This window comes from Lagenorhynchus albirostris, chromosome 16 (assembly GCF_949774975.1).
Source record: "Lagenorhynchus albirostris chromosome 16, mLagAlb1.1, whole genome shotgun sequence".
Taxonomy (NCBI): Eukaryota; Metazoa; Chordata; class Mammalia; order Artiodactyla; family Delphinidae; genus Lagenorhynchus; species Lagenorhynchus albirostris.
In genome coordinates, this window is record NC_083110.1 from 43522572 (window position 1) to 43549483 (window position 26912).

Below are 26912 nucleotides of genomic sequence, written 5' to 3' on the forward strand. Positions count from 1 at the left end.
ATGTTAGAATAAAATGTAGTTTATTGTGTAACTAGAAGTAATTGCTTTGACTATTTGTCAATTCAAGCAAACTTTCATTTAAGACACCTACTGCTTCATAAAAGGCAGTCTTAATGCATCATTGATTCAGCAAATATTCACTGAACATTAATGAAGAAAAGGTATTAGAAATTCAGCTATGAGCAATGCATTTTTTTTTGTCCTCAGTTTGCAGGAAGGATAGTATAGGAGCCAAGCAGGTAAGCAGGCAATTACATTATGTTATAGAGCTAAATAAAAACAAAATGGCAGGGAATCTCAGTGGAAGGACAGCTGTCTTGACTTGGGGAAAGCATCCTAGAGAAACATCCAAGCCCTTAAAGACAGTTTAATAGAGGTTTGTTCCATGGTAGAATAGAAAGAATTTAAGAACACTAAAAAAAGACATAGCTTTGGAGAAAAATATGGGCAGCTGTCAAACGTTTTCTGTGGGGTAATACTATTTACTGAGTTCTCTGGGTAGAAGTTATCTTTTCAGATTTGGAAGGATGGCCTGCAGTAGTTATGACAAGCAAAGAAATGTTTAGTGTAAAATAGCTCTTTTACCCCTTTTAGCTCTCACTATAATGATTTTAAGAGCCTCACAATTTATGATCAGGTCATGAGTTCTCATCTGTTGTCACACATTTGTTTCCCAACCCATGATAAAATTACTTTAAAATGTAACTGGAAGTTACCTTTTCTTCTACTTTCAAATGGAATACATTTTTGATTTTTAAAAATTCAACATTTTTCTCAGGCCAGACATAACGAACATTTCTCAAAATGTGACAATGTCCATAAAATCATCAGACATACTTTTTCATAGAAATTTCTCTGTAATATGTCTAATACTACCTGAATTCATGCCTCAAGGACCTTAAATCTTCATTATTGTTTCTTGTAATAACTAAAGTGCTCTTTCCTTTTTGTTACATATCATCTGCTCATACAAGTTTTCCTTATATTTTTATTTGTTACACTAAAACCACATATGAACAGGTTTTATGATCTTTCACATATGAATTCGTTAATTAATACAGACACCCAAATTCTCAGAACATCTTGATAAAAACAAAGTTAATGGAACCTAATGGACTCACTATACCAGGTTAAATGTGATCCTAAGGAAAATGAAGTGTATAAATAAACCAAATAAAAATAGACTGATTTATTCTTCACAAAAATATTTTTAAGAACTTTAGGACAGAATTGAGCTTTTTTAAATAGTTTCTAAGTAGATGTTGAAAACGTCAATAACAATAAACTTACCTAATTTTTAATTGATTACTTAATATGCTCTAAGCATGCTGCTAAGTGTGTTCAATCCTCATAGTAGGTAGTGAGGTAAATACTTACTATCATCATCATTTTACAAATGAAGGATGGACGCTTAGAGTGACTGACTCACCCAAGGCCATAGAGTTAGTATGGGAAAGAGCTGGTCTTTTAACCTAGAGCTTAAGCCCTTAAGGAATCTCTAATTTATATATGGGTTTTCTAGATTCCTAGGGATTAAATATTTGAGAGTTCCAATACTTGATAAAAAAAACTATTTACTCTCATTATGTTTTTAGTGATTTGAACTCAAGTACACTTGTTACCTTCTAGCCAGTAAGTCTGTTTGCCATTGTTCAATAATGAATAGGTGTGGAGAGAGGAAACATTTACCAGCATGATGAGTCACTAAATTGCTTCTCCCATTTTACACTGATAATCACAGCCCTTGACATAGCTCAGCTTCTTTAAAGAAATAAAGATGACAACTATTTTATGCCATTTTGAAGTTGGCAGGTAATTTTAAAAATGTACTTCTACTAGTAATGTCATTAAGGATGCACTTCCCAACTTCTCCTTCTGACCTCCCTGCTCAACACCTTTTAAGGTTCCTGCTTCAAGGTGAGAAAGGAGTGCACAGCCTCAAAAATTGCTGTGAAGGAAAAGCAAAAACTAAGGGAGCTAAGCTCCCTCTCAGCTTCACACTGGGCTAATTAGGTGCTACATGGTAGTTCACACCTTTCTAATAGCTATACTTTCTGTTTGTCCTCAAAGTTCTTTGCATAAAACTGATTTTTGTGAGAATAAACAGAAATTATTTTATATCTAAATAATCTGAATGGATATGAGTATAAAACATTTTAAATTAGAATTAATCATTGAAAAAATAATAAGTAATTTACCCAGAGACTTCTCAATGGAAGGGGTGCAGACATCAGACTCTCCTTTGAGGTCTTATCCCAGTATATTCCACCCATAAAAACATACTTTTCAATCTCTATAGAATTTGTAACTCCCAATGTAGGTATCCCAGTAATGGGCTTTCACATTTATTGATGGGAAAGCATGTATAGTAGACCACTCTAAAAATTAACGAGGGAACAAAAGGGGTAAATATAATGTGTAAGAAATATTTTTCCCTGCTTCCTTTTCAGATGATATGCTATAAAATGGTGCTCAAGGAATAGTCAATAAATGCCCTTATACATGATCTGTTGTCTTTATTAAGTAATAATTATTTGGTTGTCTGTAATGTATTCTAACTTTGATTTTAGTGATGAAGATTTTCCAGAAGTTTTTCTAGCAAATATTCAAAAGTTTTGTCCAGTGAGGATTTTATTTGACTATAGACTATTAGCCAGTTTCCCAACAATACTCATTCACAAATAAGTAGCCACAAGTCAGGCCCCCTGGTAAGGTGTACATTACAAAATGTGTTAACCATGGACAGATGATTATAAAGTTGCAGCTATTACTGTTTTTTGCTTTGATGTAGTACAAAGGGAGAAGAGATGTGTGATTTTTCTTATTAACAATTTTAATTAACTTTTAATTGATTTCTAGGAAGAGAAATGTTTTCATTACAGCATCACACACTGAGCTCCTTGGTTAGATATTAAACATCAGTGCAAACTTCTTGACAGTATTGCTGATAATAAGGGATTTTATGTTTGGTTATCTTTTCTAACATGTACATACTCATCTATAATACTAAGTAAATGAAACTACCTTGTTTAGCCAGCCCATATCACTTAACTTACATGACCTTATTTATGTTCCTCAATTAATTAGGACACAGAAAAGGAAGCAAATAATCCTGTATTTTACAAACATTCTAGTTCCTTTGTCTCTATTAGATGTGTGTCTGAGTTACCTTAAATTTTTTAGAGCACTTCCTTATAGAATGTTAGTCTTTTATTCCATGAGCATCAAATATACCTCCTTTCATGGAGGCTAGACAGTGAATTAAGTTGTCGTTAATCAGGTCAAAACGTGTGTGTGTGTGTGTGTGTGTGTGTACTTGACTTTCAATATATTATTTACACTTTATACTTAAGCTGACTTAAAATTACGAAACCCTATTAATAAAAATGCCCCATCTAATATTTATTTTTAGTCCCCTTGTTGAATATGTGTTTGGATATTTTCTCTCAACAAATTATCCCACTGTAAGATAAAGATTGCTGTATATTTGAAAAATTCAATAAATGAAGAGTTATGAGATATGCTTCTATTCTCAGAGGACTTATAGCTGTGGGGAAAAGGTGTAAATAAAAAGTAATGTGGGCTTCCCTGGTGGTCCAGTGGTTAAGACTCCATGCTTCCAGTGTAGGGGGCACAGGATCCCTGGGCAGGGAAGATCCCACACGCCATGTGGTGCAGCCAAAAAAAAAAGTAATGTTACAAAGCATTTGTTAAAATTCTAATCTATAAAATGATCTATCTCTAAATGCTAGACATTTTCCTAGGAGAGATTGAATTGGGGGTTGGGATTTGAAGACTGGATGAAGGATTGGAATTTCAGAGGTGAATAAGGAATCATCAATGCAAGCCTTGAAGAAAATGTCAAAAAGTGTATGCTGAGTCCTAAGGAAATGAAGAAAATTGATTAGACTTGAGCAGAGTGTTTATACAGGACAGTGAATAGTAAGAGAATGCTGAAAATGTAGGTTGGAATTAATTCATGCATAGGAGTTTGGACTTCTGTCTATAGTTCATTTGAAAGGATTTCTGTTACTCAGGGTTTTTAAATCTGGTGCATACATTACTCCCCTTGAGAACTTTGCCTTGCTCATTAAAATATTAATGACACTTGAAAAGTTCTGAAGTAATGAAAACTTTTAAATTTTCTTTAATCCCAATTTCCCAAATTTATTTATTTGAACAGAGACCTCCCCTTCTCTCTCCGTCTCCCCTCCTCTCTCCGTCTCCCCTCACTTTTTCCTGGCATCGTAAGAGACGTTAATTAACATTCCATGAAATGTAGCACCTAAAGTTAGTTTATCAAAACCATGACTAAAATTCAGTGTTTACTTCTCCCTCCATGGCCTTTTTTATCAATTTAAGCCATTGTTAAAAAAAATTTCTCATTGGACCTTTTGAAAGCATATATTTTTCTGATTATCTTTTCTCTGCCATTTATTATTTTACTGTAGACTCTGTTAAGGACTCTGACATGTTTGAGAGTAGGCACCATTGATTCTATTAACTTAAGGTAGTTAGTTTCAAGTGATGGGTCATGGGGAACAAAAAGTATCAAGTGGAAATATTGTGTGAAAATATCATGGACAGATTATTAAAAGAAGGCCTTATTCCCAGTGTTGCTCATTGAATTATAACAGTATTTAAAAAAATGTATGTCCCTCAAGATATTAGTAAATATTTTGCTAAACAAACAACAATGAAAAAGAGTCTATGACTAAATTTGTTTGGAAACTGTGATATAAACACCCCTGGGGTTTGGGACTCTCAGTAACTAACATCCTATACCTTGCCCAGGTTCCAACCAATTCAGTGAAAGACATGAAATTCTGGCAGATAGGTGAAACTGATATTGAAAGGAAGGAGGTTTAGTAATGAGAGCCAAATGGGTTGGTAAATGCTACCCCATGATTAAACTTACCTACACAGCCTCAGGCAGAACTGAAATTGTAGGTCTTATTCATAGGGAAAGCGCTCATATAGCAAAACCAGCAAATCATTTGACATCCTTATAAACATCAGATGTTAAAGGAGGCAGTGTGTTTACCCAATTCTTTCCATCAAATTCACCACTCATGAGTGAGGGAGGGAGCAGAGAGAGCAGTTTTCTTGCTAAAATGTCCTTCCTCTTGGCAAGTTGAAGCCTGGAGAGGGGAAGTTTCCATTCAACAATCCTCAGTGAAAGAGGATCTTTTAATGCAACACTTCTCTGAGCTACTGTGTACTGGGAAGTTCACAAGGGAAAACATGATTAGTGCAGCAATTTGGGAAATACCAACATGATGCAAGCACTGTAGGTGGTTCATTCTGAAATTAAGTTTGTTTTTATATCTTAAAGTCCTGTTAGAGCAAGTTTCCTTTAACAATCCTCTAGCCCAGTAGTTTGCAAACATGGGTTGTTCTGATCAAACGTGAGGTCTTTTCCAAGTCATTTGTTACTGATGTAGGTACTACATTTGCATTGTTCTAATACTAGTTATTGGCTTATATCATCTATAACAATGCTGATTCACTTAAATTTTTATATATTTTATTCAGTGGAACAGAATAATGGCTTTGCAACTAGATTACAGAGAATTATGCAACAGCTATCTTCTTATTCTTGTTATAATTGATGATCTGTGCCATGTTTGTGAATTTCATCTCAGACATGTATAATGGTAGCAAAAGAGATTCAAAACTGCTGTTCCACTTCACATCTTTTATTTTATAGTTGAGATACCTGAGACCTAGAGGGAACAAGTGACATACCAAAGTTAATGATATCAAAAAATATATATAGTGGAAACACTGAAACTAAACAGCACTTCTATAAGGTAGCAATTTCTTTTTATATATCAAGGTCATTCGCTATCTTAACCTACATAGTCCCTGTTTGTCACTCTACAAAACATTAAAAATGCAAAGATATTTACTTATTATCATGCTCTTATCTAGGTCATAACAGAATACTACTTTTTACTTTATAAAAATGATATTTTTCCGTATAGACCTGGATTCAATAGTTCCGCCAAGATGATCACAGCCTTCCCACTTGTAAGAAGGGAGACAAGTGTTAAACAAATAATCACATTAATAAATCTATAATTTAAATCTAGTAAAAGTGATATAAATTATACGTATATGGAGTTCTTGCCATGTATAACAGGAGGGTCTCATTTACATTTCAGGAGTGATTTGAGGAATCATTTGAGGAAGTGATGTTTAAATGGACATTTGAAAGATGAATGGGTATTAGCCTAGCGAATAATAGTGGAAGCCCTTTAGGCAGAGGCTTTGGAGAAATTTGGAGGTTGGAGAGATTTGCATTATTCCAGAACACAGTGAAAGTAATATTTAGTAGGAGAACTCTTGGTTATGGTAAACATTTGAATGGTGCTGAAGGCAGTGGAAATCACTGGAGGATATTAAGAGGAATGATGTCATTTATCTATTATAAAAGATCTCTCTGAAAGGAAATAACTGAAAAGAAAATAAAGACATAATCTAGCAATCTAAGCCACAGTTGGTGGTGGCTTGGGCCAAGGTGGTTAGGATTGAGATATTGCATACATTGGAAACAGTGTATTATAAATGGAATTTATAATAGGGATTTTTCTGTAAATGCCATATCTTGGACCTTGTTACCTAATATACCAATGTATCTCACAGCTTGGAGCTGAGCCTCATACATAGTATAAAATAAGCTTTTCTGAAATTATTGAATAAATAAATAAGCTTTTCTGAAATTACTGAATTTCAGAAAAGCTTTAAAATAAGCTTTTCTGAAATTATTGAATAAATAAATAATTGAGAAGGTAGAAGAAGTAGATCTCAGGAACATCTTCTTTATTTCTTATGTAATCTGTTGGTCAGTGGAAGAACCATTTAGTGAAGTAGGAGAATTGGAGATGACAAAGATTTGGACATAGAAATAATCAAAAGTTCAATTAGAAACATGTTAAGCTTCTCATTCTATGGTAGACAGAATTATGATACCCCAGATACATCCCATGTGTGACTATGTTACCTTACATAACAAAATTAACTTTGTAGATGTGATAAGGTTAAAAACCTTGAAATGGGAGGATTACCCTGGATTGTCCAGGCGGGCCCATTGTAGCCATCTAAGCCCTTAATAGTGGAAGAGGATGATAGAAGAGTGGATCAGAGAGATGAGATAGAAGAAGGAGAGATTCAAAAAATGTGAGAGGGACTTGACCCACCATTGCTAGCTTTGAAGATGGAAGAAGTGTCCTATGAGCCAAGAGAAAAGGTATGTGGGTGGCCTTTAGAAGTTGGGAATTGTCCTTACATGACAAGTAAAAAGGGAGTGGGGATCTCAATCCTAACTTCAAGGAACTGTATTCTGTCAATAACTGGAATGAGCAAAGAAATGGATCTTTTCCTACAGCCTCCAGAAAGGAATACAGACCTATGCATACCTTGGTTTTAGCCAGGTGAGACCCATGTTGAACTTCTGATTTATAGAACTATAAAATAATAAACTCGCAATGTGTAAACAACTAAATTTGTGGTAATTTGTTATGGCAACAATAGAAAACTCATATAATACGCATAAAGTGTCCTAGTAGAGATATTAGTTAAGTAGCTGGACATACATAGTACAATACATACCTAACATCCCCCTCCACCCCACACATATACATACACGGCCATATTAATCAAATTAAATCATTCTATCATAATAAATCTTCCAATATGGGGATAAATAAGAATATATCTTGAGCAAGAATCATTTAAATTATGGATTACATAAAAATACCCACAGACAGAAAATGTCCCTGAAACTTTTAAGAGTGTTGGTTTAATGAAATAGAATGTACTTACATTATTGGTTTGTATTTTTCTATTTACTTGAGCAGTGATTTAAGACAAAAAATAACACTTTTTGTTTGATTGGTTGTTTTTTTTTGTAAGGGATGTGGCAGTATTGTTGTTTGCTTTTTCCACTAAGATGACCAGCTTGACTAATATGTCAATAATCTGTAAGACAAATTCTAGGAAAAATGTAAAAGTAGAAGAAAATATGTCTATGGAAACTCTTCAACTCTTTTACAGTATTTTTGTCCTCTTCAGACATTCCTGCAATTACTCTTCTATCTTTTCTCAGGCTTAAAACTCCAGAGGTAATGCCCTCCCAGGGGCATTTGTGTTTTGATGAATAAAAGGGACAAATCCTGCTGGAATGTCTGGCATTATGACAGTCAGAAGGAGCGCAGTTATGGACATCTTGGGCTTTATCGTTTCAAACAAGGCACAAGTGTTCAGCAAACCCACCCCACATGCTTCCCCAGTGTTTGTAAAGGTGGATATACATCTGCTCGTGTGCTGTTCAAAATACATTATATTGCATCCCAGGCTTTGTAGATATTAAGTGATTATTGTGTCCCTGGCTCATAATGCAGCCAAGTGTCTTGTTTTCCTTCCTTTCCCTAGTGAAGTTTGGGGCATAATTATGTAATATTTTATAGATGCTAAGATTCATTCCAATTTCTTTGAGAAACAATAACATAGAACTGTTTAGCACAAAATGTACTGTATTTGATAATGAAATATCATAATTTATATTCCAATTAATTGATTTTTAGATTATTTTAATTCTCATAACACTCTAATTCTCATAACACTCCATCAGAAGAATAGTCACTCAAAATTTACCCATTTTATTTGATGCAAAGTGATTTAATATTACATAAAATTTTCAGTTACAATAGGTTTATTATAGCATCAACAATTCTGTTATCATTTGGAGATTGTATTCTAATATTAAAGAAGAGCCCTTTGCAGTTGCTTTACAGTTACTATACTTTCACTTCTATTTGGGTTTTGGAACATGTTTAGTTTTAAATCTCAGTTCCTTGCATTAATTTATTCTAACATTCATTAATTCCACAAATATTTATTTATTAAGTAGTTTTATATGCAAGACATTATACTAAGAACTGGGGCACTGAGGTATTTATTTCTTGTGTAACCCTAAGCAAGATAATTAAAGTACATAAGCCACAGCTTTCTTATTTGTAGAATGGGACCAATGATATTTATTCATAAGAATATCAGGCAGATTAAATGCAGTTATATATATATGGTGCTTATACACACACACACACACACACACATACACACATATAGTGCTTGAATTTAAAAAGCTGTAAAATCTTAAGTTGTCAGTTATGTTTAATTAAAACCTAAATGTGTTTTTTTAAATTTTAGAATTCAAAATCTATTAAAGAAATGATAATACAGGAAAAATTCAGTATTTTTGAAATGTGAATTTTCTGTCATAATATAATATTGTTATTTCTACTGGTATCAAATTATGTTATGTTCATTTTGAATGAAGAACATCAATTAAACTATAGTATATTTCTTTTCATGTTCTAGACTTTTGTACTACATTGTCATTATCTTTTAAATTTTCTCCCTAGAGAAAAAAAATATTTGCTTAGAAATATGCCATAATTCTTTAACTATCCCCTTCTGGCAGGGCAACATAACAAAATGTAATGTGAAAAAATCATAACAAAGAGTACTATGTGAATTCCTTTGTTTTTAATTTTATTTAGGCAACAGACGCTGATGCTGGAATAAATGGCCAAGTACACTACAGTTTGGGTAACTTCAATAATCTTTTTCATATCACATCCAATGGGAGCATTTACACATCAGTGAAGCTTAACAGAGAAGTCAGGGACTACTATGAACTTGTTGTTGTGGCAACTGATGGAGCGGTACACCCTCGTTATTCAACTCTAACAGTGGCCATCAGGGTTTTGGATATTGATGATAATAGTCCTGTGTTCACCAATTCAACATATACTGTCGTCGTTGAAGAGAATCTGCCAGCCGGGACCAGTTTCCTTCAAGTAGAGGTGTGTGGAAGAAGCAATTATTTCATGAATTCTGTATAAGATTTGACATTCATGTTAGGGCTGCCAGACTTAGTAAATTTAAAAGAAAAAAAAAAGCATATGCAGTTAAATTTCAATTTCAGATAAGCGAGTAAATTTGAATATAAGCATTCAAATATTACAAATATTACTCAAATATTACATATTGTGCTTTATCTAACAACCCTATTTTAGACATATACCAAAATTTAAAGGGAGAAAAGTTGCCTTTGTGAGAAATTGAATAACACTTCTTAACAGATTTCTTTTTAATTTACAAAAGTAATGCTAAATGTTTATTGCAACAGTTGACAATACGAGACTATTTAAAAAAAAACTTAATAGACTCTCACCTTGTACCTCCAAAGTTACTCAGTATTAAATTTTATGTGTATTCTGTTACATTTATGTTTGTGCTCACACAAATATCAAATAACTATTTACATATATATATAAATACACATGTATGCAAGTGTGTACATATATATATATATATATACATTCATACGCATATATACATGTACAGAATTGCCTCATATTTTACAGAAATGGGATATTGCTGTACCTATTATTTTGTAATATCTTTTTCACTTTCCGTACACAACTGGCATCCTTCCAGAAGTCTAACTCTCCTTTTTATTAGTGTCTTCATAGCTAAGCCTCTTTTTTTCAGTCCTCAAATAAATTATTACCAGAAACTCTGGACATTCTGATTCAGTAGGTTAGATTGGCCTAGAGATCTGCATTTTAAGCACAACCTCTTTAATTCTGACATAGGTGGTCTATGAAGTGTATTTTGTAAGAAAAAAATATAGTCCTTTCTCAACCTGCAGTCTACAACTTGAATTTTGTTAGCATGCATTTCAAGAACTTGTGTTTCTTCCATAATTCAACTCAATATCTGTTTACTTAGTCAGCAAACATTAATCATCTAAAAAAGGCAGATGCTGGCCAAGGAGAGAGCCATTCTTTCTCCATTTATTCTTCTATTCATCTATTCATTCACTCATTCCTTTATTCAATAAGCATATTTTCAGTGCTTACTGCATGCCAAGTCCTCTGCTAGACTCTGGGGATTGAAACATGAACAAGACAGGTTTCCTGCCTTCATTGAATTTTCAGTCTGGTGTAGCAAACAGACAAGTAACTGGTAATTAATATAGAGGTCCTCAATGCAAGGAACCTGGGAGATCACAGGTGGGGCTCTTTAACCTAATCTTGAGAACAAAGAGAATGTTTCCTGGAGAAAGTTTATTTCTAAATTGTGAACTGAGGGGCAAATAAGAGGCATTCAAGGGGGAAGAAAGAATATTCAAGGCAGTGGAAGAACCTGCTCAAAATCCTGGAGGAGAGAAGAGTGAGGAGCTAAAGGGCTGGAAAATATATGTGTCCTTCTCACCATGTTAAGGAGATTGGAGTTGATCCAAAATGAAATGGAAAACAAGAAGAATTTTTAGGCAGGAAGGTGACATCATAAAATCTGTGCTTTAACAGTATCTTTCCCATTGTGATGTTGATAACTGTTTGGAGGGGACCAAGACTGACATTCACAAAGATGCTTGCTTTACTGCATGCATTTTTTAACACACCCTGACCTTCCCCACTCTGTCCTTGCTCCATTCCATTTCCTCTGCCAGAGTTGCCTTTGCCAGTCTCTACTACTGAATGAAAGAGTCATCTATAAGACTTCCTATTGAAACCTGTTTTTTTCAGCTGTTTTTTGTTTCGCTTTAATGTTTCGCTTTAATGATTTTATTTTTGGAAATGGAAATTAAAAAAAAATTTTATTAGAGTATAGTTGATTTACAATGTTCTGTTAGATTCTGGTGTACGGCAAAGAGAATCAGTTATACATATACATATATCCACTCTTTTTTAGATTCTTTTCCCATAAAGGCCATTACAGAGTATTGAGTAGAGACCTGTGCTGTACAGTAGGTCCTTATTTGTTATCTATTTTATATATAGTAGTGTGTATATGTCAATCCCAATCTCCCAATCCATCCCTCCCCAACCTTTCCCCCTGGTAACCATAAGTTTGTTTTCTACATCTGTGACTCTATTTCTGTTTTGTAAATAAGTTCATTTGTACCATTTTTTTAGATTCCACATAGTGATATCATATGATACTTGTCTTTCTCTCTCTGATTTACTTTATTCAGTATGACAATCTCTAGGTCCATCCATGTATCCCTTTTATTTTGGTATTTCTGTCTTATTTCTTCTTTGAGACAGTAATCTGGAGGGTAGGTATCTTGTTTGTATTCATCTTGTGCATCTCTATAGCACCTTGTGCACACTCAATAAGTATTAGTTAAAAGAAGGGAGGTATAGTAGAGTGATCTCTAGAAATGTATTATAGGATCTTTGTGAGAAGATATATTTACGTTTTCATATAGCCCTTTAATAACCTGTTATGTTTATGGAAAGCACACACTAATACTTATTTTTATTTAAGGTATTATTTTTCATGGTTATACAATCGTTAGGAAATAATAAGCAATCATTTATGACAATATTTATTTCTTTACTGTGGTATGATCCTTTTAATTAGTGATTTTTTCAAATAAAATAGATACAGTAACAAGATCAACAATGACAAAACCTCATGGGTCTCTGTCTCTGACTTGTTCTCTTTCTTTCTCTCCCTCTCCCTCTATCTGGTAAATTACTTTAAAAAATGTTTCTCTCTGAAACATGCCTTTTGATCATCATTCATTTCATGCTGTTCTAGGTACTGACACATGACTTCCATCAGTCCTGCATTTCTTTATTTTGGCAATGGCAGTGATATAACCATTCTTCTTCTTAATTTGTTACAGGCCACAGATGCTGACCTCGGAGCTAATGTATCTTATCGGATAAGAAGTCCGGAAGTGAAGCACATTTTTGCACTACATCCATTTACAGGAGAACTGTCCCTTTTAAGGAGTTTGGACTATGAGGCATTTCCAGACCAGGAAGCAAGTATCACTTTTCTAGTGGAGGCCTTTGATATTTATGGAACAATGCCACCTGGTATTGCTACTGTCACAGTGATAGTAAAGGTAAGGAATATAGATGACTTCTGGTTGCCTAGTTTGTACTCTCTACATGTAGTTCCTGTTTTTGTTTTTTTTTTAAATCCACACTATAGTATAATATCTGGGGGCAGGATTCATAATTATATGTGGTACCAGAGCCAGAACATAAAATTTTGAATGTGCAGTATTTACAAAGACTTGAGAAATAACTATATTATTTAACTTATAAAAAATAAATTTGAAAGAACCACTAAATAAGAGTTCAAACATTGTGTCTCCCTGGGTCCACCATTAGCTCTGTGACTTCAATCAAGTCATGATTTCTCTACACTACACTTTAGTCCAGATTCCACAGCACCAGGGATGATAACTTTGTCCAAATCCTTCAACTTAAAAAAATACAAATTAAAAAAAAACATAAGAGGATTCTGAAAGTTTACGAGTTCTAAGCCCCCAAGAACTAGTTAGTTTAGTTTAGTTGGAACTCAAGATTCTGGAATGAAACAAGCTTTGGAATCAGATGGAATTGGGGTTAATTTCTTGCTCAGCCATTTTCAAGTTCTGTGACCTTGGGGACTCTCTCAACCTCTCTAGATTTGCCTTCTAGCTTAATAAAATACCCTGCACCAGTTGATTGCCTAGAAAAGCATGTCGTCTTCCACCTTTAGGGTTTCTTGTGGTTGTTAAGCTGTGTATTTAAAAGAAGACATGAGGAAAGATTCATCTGTTCTCACATGTTAGTGTATATAAAGGTCGTCTGAGCTGCATACCAAACTTTCAGATCCCTCTGCTCCTTCCCAAAGGGGCACCTTTCTCACAGGAGCATCTGAGACATCAGTATATTAGAAAAGTACACAGATGATTCTTACACAGGTTGTGTGAGTATCAGATGTTGAAAAATATACTTCAGTTACAAATATACACATACAGATGATCCTCGAGCTGCTTTATTAAAGGTGTTTAGTACTAAAAAATGACTTCAGATGACCTTTATTTCTTTGGTGACATAAAAGTGCTTTCATAAACATGTTTTGTATGACTTTTGGTCAGGGGAAGAAAGTACAAATTTGAAACTACCCTCTTAACATGTTTTCTCTGGTACCCGACTGGAGTTTGAATGGTTAAAAAGACAGAGCTAGTCAGAAAGAAACAGATTCACACAGAGTGAGAGCAAAAGAGTGAGAGAGGAGAGAAGGAAAAGGAAAAAGGGAGAGTGACAAGGATACAGAAGATCTATATGATAAATGAAGACTTTACAAGGAAGCTTATAGAAAGTTTCAATAAGTCCATGAATGAAATACATGAATAAGATTAATTGGGTAAGCAATTTAAGTTCACTTTAATATAGATATTTTAATTCATATTATGTTCACAAATGTATATGTTCTACAAAAAATATATGATTTATGATTATGACTCAGATTTTGCCAGGTAACCACTGAGACCAGGTTTCCATGTTAAAAAAATAAAATCTATGAAATTAGACAGAAGAAAACATGGAAGTATGTGTAAATTTTGAATTAATATTTAGTTATAGATGGTAGAACTGCAATACAAATTTGGCAACCACACATTGGTCTGCTATACAGAGGGACTATTTGTACTTCTTGCAGTCACCTTACATCACTAGAAATGTATCCTAACTGAATGGGATCAAGTTATTTGACTCACCGGTTCTGTTAGGTTGTCTGATTCTGGAGATCATTCAGAAAACCATAGGAACCTATGTTCATTTAAAGTTTGCCGCTTGAGATGCCTAGAATTACAATCTGTAATGTGTTTGAGGTAAATTGTTTAGCAGAATTCACCTATGATAAATTACTCAGGACTTTACACCATCTGGTTCTAGTTGGCTACCTAAAGCATGTGGAAAGTTCTGGGAATGACTTCAGTTCTTGAAAGCAGCTTTCCATAGAGGGCTGTATGTACACAGGTTATAAGGCACAGAAGGTCATAGGCAGCTTTTGTACAATGTTCATTCTTAAAGGGCACTGCCAGGTATAAATGATGGTACAAGAAATCATCACTTTTGTTGCATTTTTTGTTTGATTGTTTACCTGATAAATAAGGTATGCAGTTGGTTTTCTTAGACAATAAAATATTGATATGAAAACATAGAAGATTGTTAAAGATTTCACCAGTATATGATTAGCATAACTATGTTTATCATATAGGTAAATGCTCTAATGCTCTTGACTGTAAGATCTTTGAGTGTGGATTTTCTTGTGTGTTTTGCTGTTGTTGTTAAGATAATCCTGCAGTCAGGGTGGGATGTGGGGATTATTCCATTGCCTTTACTTTACACTTGAATTAGGCTTATCTGCTGGTACACACATGATGTCACTTCTTCCCTGGAGTCCTGCTGTCTTCTCTAAACTATTGGGTTGGCCAAAAAGTTCCTTCAGTTTTTAAGGAAAAATAAAAGACACATTTTTCATTTTCACCAAGAACTTTATTGAACAATGTGTTCACCGTTTTACTCCACTACCTTCTGCCATTTTTCAGGCAACTTCATAATTCCATCTTCGCAAAACATTTTATCTTTTTGATCAAAGAACTGTTCCAGGTGCCTTTTATAGTCTTCCAGGGAATTGAAATTTTTTCCATTAAGAGAATTTTTTAAATACCAAAATAAATTGAAATCTGTAGGTGCAACATCTGGTGAATTAGGGCGGATGAATCACAACTTCCCAGCCAAGCTGTAACAGTTTTTGCCTGGTCATCAAAGAAACATGTGTTCTTGCATTACCTGATGGTAACAGGTGTTGCTTTCAATTGGTCTCACTGGGAGCAGCACTTGTTGGAATTAATTGTTTGGTTTTCCAGAAGGAGCTCATAATAGATGACTCCCTTCCAATCCCACCGTATACACAACCTCACCTTCTTTGGATGAAAATGAGCCTTTGGTGTGGTTGGTGGTGGTTCATGTCACTTGCCCCATGATCTCTTCCGTTCCACATTATTGTACAGTAGCGCCTTTTCATCGCCCATCACAATTTGTTTTAAAAACAGAACATTTTTGTTACATTTAAGAAGCGAATCCTATGCGGAAATGTGGTCAAGAAGGTTTTTTCTCTTATGTGGAACCCAAACATCAAAGTGATCAACATAACCAAGCTGGTGTAAATGATTTCCAACACTTGATTTGGATATTTTGAGCATGTCGGCTGTCCTGCGTGGTATAACGTTGATTGTTTTCAATTAATGCCTCAATTTGATTGCTGTCTACTTCAACTGGTCTACCTGACCATGGAGCATCATCCAGTGAGAAATCTCCAGCACGAAACTTCACAGACCACTTTTGACATGTTTGATCGGTCACAGAACCTTCTCCATACACTGCACAAATCTCTTTTTTTTGTGTTTCAGTTGCATTTTTATCTTTCTTGAAATAATAAAGCATAATATGCCAAAAATGTTGCTTTTTTCTTCCATCTTCAATATTACAATGGCTACACAAAAATTCACCAGTTTTGATGTTTTTTTTCTTTAAACGCACGCTGATATGGCAGCTGTCACAATACATTCTAACAATTTTTTCGAATGAAGTTAGCTACTAGAGTCACCTTATGGAAAAAACTGAACGAACTTTTTGGCCAACCCCAATACATTGGAAAGGGGAACACAAGTCCTTTCCATTCTCAGATGCCCTAAAGCTATCTGGAGTATTTTATTAGGGTCTGCATTCCTTCTTTCTCTGGCGTCCACAATGGTTCTGTATCTACTCCTTCCAGTTTGTGTTTCTCTATCCTAAGAATTTTATCTGTTTCAGGGAGTTGTAAATGTATCATTTCAGGGACTTAAAATTTTATTCAGCATTAAGTTCTCTTTGGGAATAGCAATGTGAACTATCAAAATCTTTTCTGGGGTAAGCTGCTTTTCTATTTGTGTCTCTCTTTCCTGAGACATTGATTTTCAGTGTTCTAGTAGTCTAGGGAAGGATCAAGGAAAAATACAAAATCATCGAGGGCCTGAGGGGCTTCAATGCATATTTAGAAATATTATTTTGCCACAGTATTATGATATGACATTTAGAAATTTAGAAATCTGCTTACAAAAATTTTAGGAACATGATAATATTGGTGGTTATGAAGATACCATGATAGGTAAAGACATGAAAAAGACTAAAAGATGAGACTGACCTAAATGAACTAAATGAGCAAAATGGCTTCTGGACCATCTACCTGGTTTTGCCTACCCATATGCCTTGATGGTGTTGAACACTAAAAACATTTTAAATAGAAAAAATGGTCCATCTATTGGCTGTTCTGGGCAATAAGTGAAGAAAAGATTTGCTACTAAGGACCTTCACCCTATAATTCCCAGATTCAAAGATGTATGCTCAAGTGGTATGTAGCCTTCTCTCTCAGGATAGATGTGGTTGATAATGGAGAGTTATAATCCCTCATAGACTCTAGCTTGGCTGCTCTAATTTCAGTTTAGACTTATGTGCTTGGATTTTTTTTTTTTTTTTTTGATGGAAGAAGTCATTGGTGTCAAACTGAGTCCCAAACTATCATCTGAACAAGCAGGATGTGCACTAAATAAGATTCATTCTCTATCTGGGACTTAAGTCTCTTAAAATGCCTTCTACATTCCCTAACCACCCCTTTATTTTAATACAGGGGATTCACTCAAGGATTCTACATCAGCTTGTGCGAAATGTTGCTCTTTGATGGGCTCCTTCTTTCTTTAGAAATAAGAGTGTTGATCTAATTTTTATTGTCTCAGTTGCTCTATCTTATTTAGAGAAGTCAAACTATTTCATTGGTCAAGGGTTCCTGACCTATACAAAGTTATTTCTGGATTATTGTACATTTAAAACAAAACTTAATATTTAATTCTAGACATTTTTCAGTGCCACTTTGTTTTCTTTTTCAAGGTTATTTAAGCATAATAAAATTTGGTGAACATTTCTCCAAATGCAGGCTGACACTTGCTTTCCTTTCTCCTGATCACTCAGGATAAGATTATCACAAAGAGAATTTTAAAACTGTATTGTATACTATTGGGGCCCATAAAAATATCATATTTGTTTGTTTTGAAGAGAAGAGTGGAATACAATTCTCATTTCTCTACAAATGTAAATCTTTCCCAAGCTTGCAAATTTTCTGCTGTTGGTCTGTTTACTTGCAGTACTGACAAGCTGTCTTACTGATAACATAATTGCATAGGATTTGCCAAGAGATATTTCTACCCAAAACAGTCACCAAGGGGAAAGCATCTTGTAGATCTCTCTTTGAAAATGAGCAGAAACATAATTCTTTTGTAAAGAAGGAAAAAAGATCAGGTACTTCCTATCTAGTCCATCAAACTTTTTTAAAATTGAAGTGATAATGGGAAAATTGAAGTATTTGAAATAATTGAAATAATATTTATTTCAAAGGAAAAATATTTTCACAGTAGAAGGAAAATGGAATTTTATCACAGACACCTGCAAAGAGCTTTCTTGGTGTCAAATTTCAAGGATCCAAAACAAAACTAATCATGATCGTACAAGTAATATGTATTTTTGTTGCAAAGGTTTTGCAGAACATTTATAAGACAAGGCCTTTTTCATTGTATATTTATTAAATATCTATAAGAATTGAATCTGTGATAATAGTAAATTACATGATATGGGTAAACCTCTGGAAAATGAAATAAAATTCTAAATAGTTTTACACATAAAATCCAGAGAAAAATCTGCCCTTACAAACTGAGTTATAATAATATAGAAAATACACGGAAAGAGAAGATCTGTTTTCTATAGTAAGCCAAAAGCTGAATATAAGCCAGAAAGGTTGAAATATTTAAATGTGTATATAATTCTGGGTAGCATTAAAAGGAATGTAAAGAACTTGTCCAAGATAAACAGATGACTTAAGTCATTTGCTGATTGTAATTTTAGATAGAATGGCTGCATGCGAGTAGGAGAGAGAGTGAGGGAGATGCTTCTGTGAAGGAAGGAGACTGAATTCACCCCTGGTTGTGTTTACCTGTAAAAGAGGGTGCAGGTATGGGAGTAGGCAGGGATAGATGGAGGGACCAGAAATGAAAGACCATCTAGAAGGGCTGAGGTTATCAGGAAATACAGTGAGTCTTGGAAGATAGAGCTAGCATTTTCATCTTTCAGCGTGGTTTCTTCTTCTGCGAAGGAAAGGAACGTTCCTACCCCCAAAGTGTATAGGAAAGAAGATAGATAGAAACTCAATGCCCAGTACCAAGGTGGCATTTGCCAAACTATGGACACCTGACAGGCAGTGATTTGCCGCTGATGTTCTGTGGTGACAGTATTAGTAGAGTCCTTGTTTTGATTTGGTCAAAGGAGCTGTGGTTTGAGAGACAAGGAGATAATCCAGCATTCAAACAAATCAGAAACTCTGGACATTTCAATATTTATAGCATCTTTCCTTCCCTTGCTCTGGAGGGAGGAGACTGAGTAAAAGATATCTTCAATGGACCAACTAGTGGGAGTATGGTCTAATAGATTGATCATTATTTTTTTAATTAAAGTATAGTTGATTTACAATATTGTTAGTTTTAGATGTACAGCAAAGTGAGTCAATTATACATACATATATTTTTTTCTCTTTTCCATTATAAGATACTGAATATAGTTCCCTATGCCACACAGTAAATCCTTGCTGTTTATCTACTTTATATATAGCGGTGTGTTAATCCCATACTTCTAATTTAACCCTCCTCCCTCCTCCCGATTGATCATTATTTTTTATGACTTGCTGCTTTTCACCTTGAGGTTGGTTCACCTGGAGAAAATACCCATTTAGGACTATGGCCTTCAAATATTACCCTCTGTTCTATTCTGTGCTATCAGATTCTTAAGAGTATATTCTTTCTAATATATTCACTTCCGTGTTTAAAGAATATGAATACATCAAGGAGGGCGTGTCATAGGGCTGATTCAGATGGTTTCTTAAAGTATCTGCCTATTCTGCTATTCTCCAGGTTTACAACAAAGATGTAACATATATTCACTAAAGAACCAAACCAGAGGAAACAGATAAAAATGTACAAGCCCAGAGATAAAATAATATCTCAAACAGGAGTAATTTATATTGCTATGGCTCCCCATATATCACCCACTGATTTCTGGGAGTCCCAAGAAAATGCTTTACTTATAGAGTATACACAATTAAGTAATTTTACCCTTCAGTGATTATCACATTCTTCCCTGCCTGCCAAGGCAAATGAGACCAGGCTTGCCTTACCACAGCTCTCCCAGTGGGGACAATAGATGCTGATAAGCCTTGTTGATACTAGTTACTGCTAAGCATTGGTACCATTTTCCAATCCTATCATGACTATAGCTGCGATCTCTACCCCAGTGAATTGGCTGCCTCATAATGGGGAGCACTCTTGATATGTTGGTGTCCTCAGTATGTACTCTGAGAACTTGACTTCACCAAAGTCATACAGTATTCCAAACAGTAATAATTTGTGCCTTCAATATATTATTATCATCAGGGTCTCTCATGATATACTTCATAGAGCACTAGCTCCTCAAGATGGTACTGGGTGTCTCATACACAAAATATTACATAGACAAGATTTGGGAAACATTGGTATATATAAAAATAAACCGATTTCTATGCCGTAGGCCTTTATATAGGAGCCTTAAATATGCCTAGTGTACGTTGTGAATCTCAAGAAAATAAAATGTGATTTCCCACCATTGATCATGGAATTTCTTTTTATTTGTAAAGCTTTTGATAGGACTAATTTTCCAAAGAATGCAATTTGGAAAAAACTTTATTAGGTTTTAGTGAAAATAACTATTTGTAGGGTTAAATATTGAATAAGTTGTTTAAAATGTACAAATACGACTGCTGAAAGTCTCTTTTTACCAAAAAAGAAAGCTTCATAAATAATTATAAAAATTATCTTCAGGGAAATAGATTAGAATTATGCAGTGTTTAGAAGCTTGCAAGGTTGCCAAGATAAAATTGTAGTAACTAGTTAGAAGAATTCTTAAAAATGTAAAATATTTTTGGAAAGAAGTATTTAAAATTTTATGTGTGGAATTTTAATGAAAATCCTACTCAAGTCATTTTATGTATAATCTTCTGATGACTTTGCCAGTTCCCTTTCTCCTCACCTGCAAGTAGCAGAATGATGCCTTTAGGATCCGACATACCAGAATTAAATCTTAGCTCTACCCTTTATTAGCTGGATAATCGTGAGCAACTTAATTTCTCTAAGCTTCAGTTTCCTTATTCTAAAAATAGGAACAATAATAATAATAGCTAACATCTATTTTAGGCAAATTAATTGAGATGATAAATTTAACACACTTAGCATAATGTCTGATATACAGTAAAAATAAACCATATACATACACACATACATATATATAATTGTGATGCACTTTTGAGGAAGTCTGAAATAGGGTGATGTTACTTGAATTGATGCTCAAATATTCAAGCTTAGAATGTGCACATATTCTCCCAATTGACCACAGTGTCATGGCTTGGAAAAAAAATCCAAAAACCTATCAACTGCCTTCCCCCTATATTACCATTCCAGTTCAGAGAAACTAGATGGGAATGGAATTTTGTATTAAATTAGTGGGTTTGTCAACATTACACAATGTTAACCTCTTCTAATTTAACCATCAATTTTGAAGGACTGTTTTACCTGCCAGAGTGCATGAGTGATGAGGCAGTTTGCTCAGGTAACAGAGATGCATCCAATGTGAAATTTAAACTCCTTACTATATATTCCCATCACATCCTTATACTTTCTCTTTCGTAACATCCATCACACTTGCTAATATTTATTTATTTTTTGCTTTCCACACTAAACTGTAAGCTCAGTACCAGCAGGCACTGTATCTTTCTTGGTGGTAACCATATCCCCAGCACCTAAAGTACTACCTAATGCACAGTGGGAGCTCCATCAATATTTGTGATACTGAGAGCTATAGTGTACATTTTGCTACTTGTGGCAAAGTGTAACATTGATTACCTTACATTACGGATAATACTATCCCCCAAGAATCCAGAAAAGCTTCAAACTCAGAAATAAAACCAAACCAAAACAAAAAACAAATTTAGGCAGCTAAGAAAGAATCTTCCCAGTGCAGGTTTTGATCCAAAAACAAAAAAGAACATTGAGGTAAGTTTGTAGCTTGTGTTTAAGAGAGCCCCATGCAAAACATAAAAGGAAAGATTGGTTGGTTGGTTGGAGATAGGGCCTTTATGACCCTATGTGGCAGAATCACAAGAGAAGGTAGAGAAGTCAGAAAAGGCAGAAAGGAAAGTAAAGAAACCAAGACGGAAGAAACAGCAGAAGGTAGATAATATAAAAAAAAACAACTGAAACAGTAAATAGAGGGTGTCTGATAGTGCAGAACGGAACTGGTAACAGGCAGAGGAAAAAATCAACTGTGTCGTCTGCCAAGGAAGAGGAGACATCGGCTCCATAAGCCTTAAGGGATTTCAGAGGGCAGGGCAGCCAACGGTTCTATGTGGCTAGTGATAACACTAGAGGGTACTGTAGGAGCCATTCCACCCACTGGCGCACACCATCTGGTCTCCTCACAGAGCATGCATGAGAGCTTAAGATGAGGGCTGACGTTTCATCATTTTTCATCATTTAAAGAAAGATGATCGGAATATAACCAGTTAGTACTCTTCTGTCAGGAAAAATCCTCTTATCCAGAACAGCTTTCAGCCTATGATTCCAGAAATTAAAAATTCTGTCATCTATTTCTCATCGCTTTCAATAGAGAACGTGCCATTAATTTGTAAATTCACCAGCAAGTTCCTGTCTTCCTGGTATGCTCATTAAAAAGGGTTCCTTAAATCTACTCTGTGGTCTGTCAAAGCAGAAATGGTTTCTGTGATTATTTTAGACTTTAGTTTAGAAAATAAATAAATGAAACTCATATTTTCTTCCTCTTAGATAACTTTCTTCAGGTGCAGTTTTCGTTGCTTGATACATAGAAACTAATTTGCGTACTTGTACAACAATCTTTTTTTCTAAGAAGATCAAGTCTTAGTTCAAGATGGTAATATTCAGAATACTCTTTAGAAATATGAAAAGTAATTTTTGTTCAGACCAACAAAAAGTATAGCCACAGAAAGGAAACTTAATAATAAAATTGTTAACAAGAGAATAGAAAATGAAATTTTTCTTTCTGTAAATACTGCCCTCTAGTGGAACAGTTGGCAACAGACTAGGGCTTGCGTTTGGAGAGTGGAGTTTATCCTTAATTTGCTGCATAGTAGAGCATTTGTACAGAAGCAGATTTATGTACAGTTTTCTTCAGACATCCCTGGAGCATAAATATAATGAAGTATTGATTATGCTCTTTGGCATTGCATTTCAGTAAATTCTCTAATCTGAAATAATGCATCATGCAAGAACTGTGTGCAACTGGCTACACAGTTTAGCCACAGTGAAAGATTGTAACCTCAAAATATGTACAATGTACCAGAAGAAGAAACACAGCTACAATAACTGTATTGATTTATTCTTTACGTTGTCAGTGGCAAGCAGACCAAAGGGGGATACCAGTCTTTTAATGGTGTTCAATTATTTAGGTTTCTGTATAATCAGTTTGTGAAGCCAGATTATAAAAATGTCCACTGTGTGTTCAGTTAGAAGGTGATCGGTGACTACTTTCCCGGCCAAAAAATAAAAAGGCTACTGTACTCAACACTGTCAGCAGCTGTATTGACATAACTAGGAAATCACATATTATTTTTTTCCCTGAAGAATTAAGATTACATTAAGATTTTTAATGTCCCCTGGGGGGGCGGGAGAAGAAAATTCATAGGAATATATTGAGTTTATGTGATTTGGGAAACTCATGTAGAGAAAAATCACAGTTGGGCTCCTTTTCTAACCTTCAGAAGTTATAATTTAGGAGTGCAAGAGGAGTTCTACCCCTTTGGTTACAAGACTCACTTGTTAAAATAATTGGCACTCTTGAAAGCAGGAGGAAGTGTGCATGCAAATGTTTTATATATTCACCCCCTGCCTGAAACCTCAAGATCAATACCCTCCACTCTCCTCATTATAGAGAACCAGTGCTTCCTAGGTTTATTTACTTGTTCAGATTCTAAAGCTCATCATTTATAAAGGAAGTCTTTTTCATGTAGAGGCTGTGAATACTACATGTCAAAACAGAGAAAATGATGTTTTTTATTTTTCAGTTTTGCTTACAGCTCAAGGTCTCCAATTTTTACTAGAATCTACAGGGTTTTTCAGATTCACGACTCAGAAGTCAGCTCTATTGTGAACATAAAAGCAAGCTCGATTTGATTGTAATAGTTAATTATCCTGACCTCTTTGCAAAAAGAGGTGTTTATAATCAGTTAATTTGTGTGTTTCCAATTTACATTGTGCAAAAAAATTGTTGTATCAGAGCAAATATCAGAGACTGTAGAATAATTTTCTTCTTTTGTTTTTAACGTCAAGTGAGAAAAAGATGACAGGGAGAATAAGATAACTAACAAGTTTAGTTTGGGGCTCAAATATATTTGACCAAAAGTGCCCCCCAAAATGCAGGGTGCAATGATTATTTTTTTAAAAAGTAAATTTAGGAAAGATAAATCAGCCAGGTTAATAAACATTATTTTTTGAGAAAAAAAATGATTTGAAATTCTCCATCAAAGATAAAATGTTTGAGAAAAACATGGTCTTGCTCTCAGGAGACCAGACTAATTAGTGGTTTTGCCAAATAAGTAGATTAAGTTAGGCGACGTTGCTAAGCTATCGGCAGAATCAGTAACTTTACCTGTCAAATGGCAGTTAAGTGGCAAATTCAGGAACATCTTTTCTTGAGCCACCACACTGTCCCCAGAGCCTAGCATTGGGTCATAAAAATGGGAGGAACCTGATAAATATCATTTAATGAATAAACATAATAGCAATGCATTTATATCATTGAATTGTGAAAATTTAAAGGATGCATATAAATCACTTTGAAAAATCTTTAAATAAATTAAAATTGTTTTCTGACTGAGAACATCTAACCTATGTGTCATTATTGTAGTGTGGTGCAGGGAAAACATCCTTTAATCATTTTATGTTTGTAAAAATGTAAGATGACATAAAAGGATATTTCACAATTTGCATTTGAAATGTTCTAATCATACTATTATGCTAAGTATATATATATATAAAGAATTTGCAATTGCAACAGAAACATTAAAGAGCTTTCTTTAAAAGCACCAACAACAAAACAAACAAAAATACTGTCTTCTACACCTGTCTCATAGAAGGGCACCTTTTATGAATGTTTTCCTACTTTTCAAAGTTCAAAACTGCATCATACCATTAGAAGTACCTTTAGAGAAAACTTCACACATCACTCCAAATATCTGAAAGATGTATTTGGAGGAGCACAGGGTGTGTGACAGACTCTTTACTTGAGTAGAATGGCCTTTGGTAGAATGGGGCAGGTATCACACACATTAATATTGTATAGGAACTCTGACAATTTCCTCTGGGGTGCCATTCTGAAGTGAGTGTAATGGAATTGAGAGGATGGAAGGCTGACAGTGGCAAACGGGTTGTGTGATATGAAGAGATGGAGCCGGTCTAGTCACTGTGTACCTCACCTGGTTTCAACAGAAGCACTAAATTCTTAATTGTGTTTTACAGGATATGAATGATTATCCTCCAGTATTTAGTAAACGGATCTACAAAGGGATAGTGGCTCCAGATGCCGCCAAGGGTACACCTATCACAACCGTTTATGCTGAAGATGCAGACCCTCCTGTAAGTAGAAGACGTTGATTAACACCCTGAACTAAAGTGAGAAAAATCTTTAACACTTATAAATGACCCAGTTCCCAAGACAGTGCAGTGAGTCTGTGTGAGTTCCACTCTGTTCCCTCACATACATTTGATGTACTCTTGCCTGTTGCATCCACAGGTACAAACCATATTTCAAGCAATTATTATTGAACTTAGACAATTAGGGATATGGTTTTTGTTTTACTGGGATTCAACATTTACTATTTATCAATTTATCTAGTACTAATGATAAATATGTGTAGAAAGAATTGTCTACATTTGTAATCAATATCATTCAGGTTCTTTATTTAGAATATTGTAAGCTGAATTTAGCCTGGATAAGTTTTATCCTTAGGTATTTTACATTTTATTCATATTTTGTTAGCAAACACTAAATCAACATATGACATAATATTATATTGAATGTGTTAATTTTGGTAAACTAAAGTTGTATTGCTTTTAGAACATATTTAATAGATTCTTTTATTATCCAGAATTTCAGGGCATCTTTTGAGATGCCCTAAATTGTCTTTCAAGACAGGGGGTTCCTAATTAAAATATTATTATAGCAGAAGTGAGGTAAATTTTCCTGAATATTGTTTCTTAATGTATTAAAAATAGCATATAAAACTAATAGGGCTTCCCTGGTGGCGCAGTGGTTGGGAGTCCGTCTGCCGATGCAGGGGACGCTGGTTCATGCCCCGGTCCGGGGGGATCCCACATGCCGTGGAGCAGCTGGGCCCGTGAGCCATGGCTGCTGGGCCTGCGCGTCCGGAGCCTGTGCTCTGCGACGGGAGGGGCCACAACAGTGAGAGGCCCGCGTACCGCAAAAAACAAACAAACAAACAAACAAACAAAACCTAATAGTACCAGTATAAAAATGCTTTCTGTAAATAACTTGAGGGTGTTATAGGTATTAACTATTTATTCTCATAATAGCTGAATGATGAAGATTTGAATTTTTTACCTTGGGTGAGCTTGAAGTACAAGTCAGTGGCTGATATATTCTAGAAAAATGTTAAAAGTGTTAAACCATTTTAGAAAAGTAAGAAAATAGAAAAAGACCTCAATTTTATAAGTGATTTAAAAATTCAGTTTTGTGTTGCTAATATAAACAGTATTTATGTAATGCTATTTATTTAATGAAATATAAATGGCAATCATAACATTTTTCAGCTCAGTTGTGACAAGCCATATAAAGTCTTTTGTGACTATGACATCTTGAAAAATAATAATGTTAACATGAAAG

The 26912-nt window shown here is 34.6% G+C and overlaps 1 protein-coding gene across 1 annotated transcript in view; it reads left to right on the forward strand.

Annotated features, from left to right (window-relative positions):
• PCDH15 (protocadherin related 15) overlaps window positions 1-26912 on the forward strand; it is an 817584-nt gene that overhangs the window by 628000 nt on the left and 162672 nt on the right. Inside the window, exons 21-23 of the mRNA XM_060127128.1 lie at window positions 9567-9872; window positions 12713-12937; window positions 25529-25645. Coding sequence (XP_059983111.1) covers window positions 9567-9872; window positions 12713-12937; window positions 25529-25645 — 648 coding nt within the window. The remainder of the gene's footprint in view (window positions 1-9566; window positions 9873-12712; window positions 12938-25528; window positions 25646-26912) is intronic.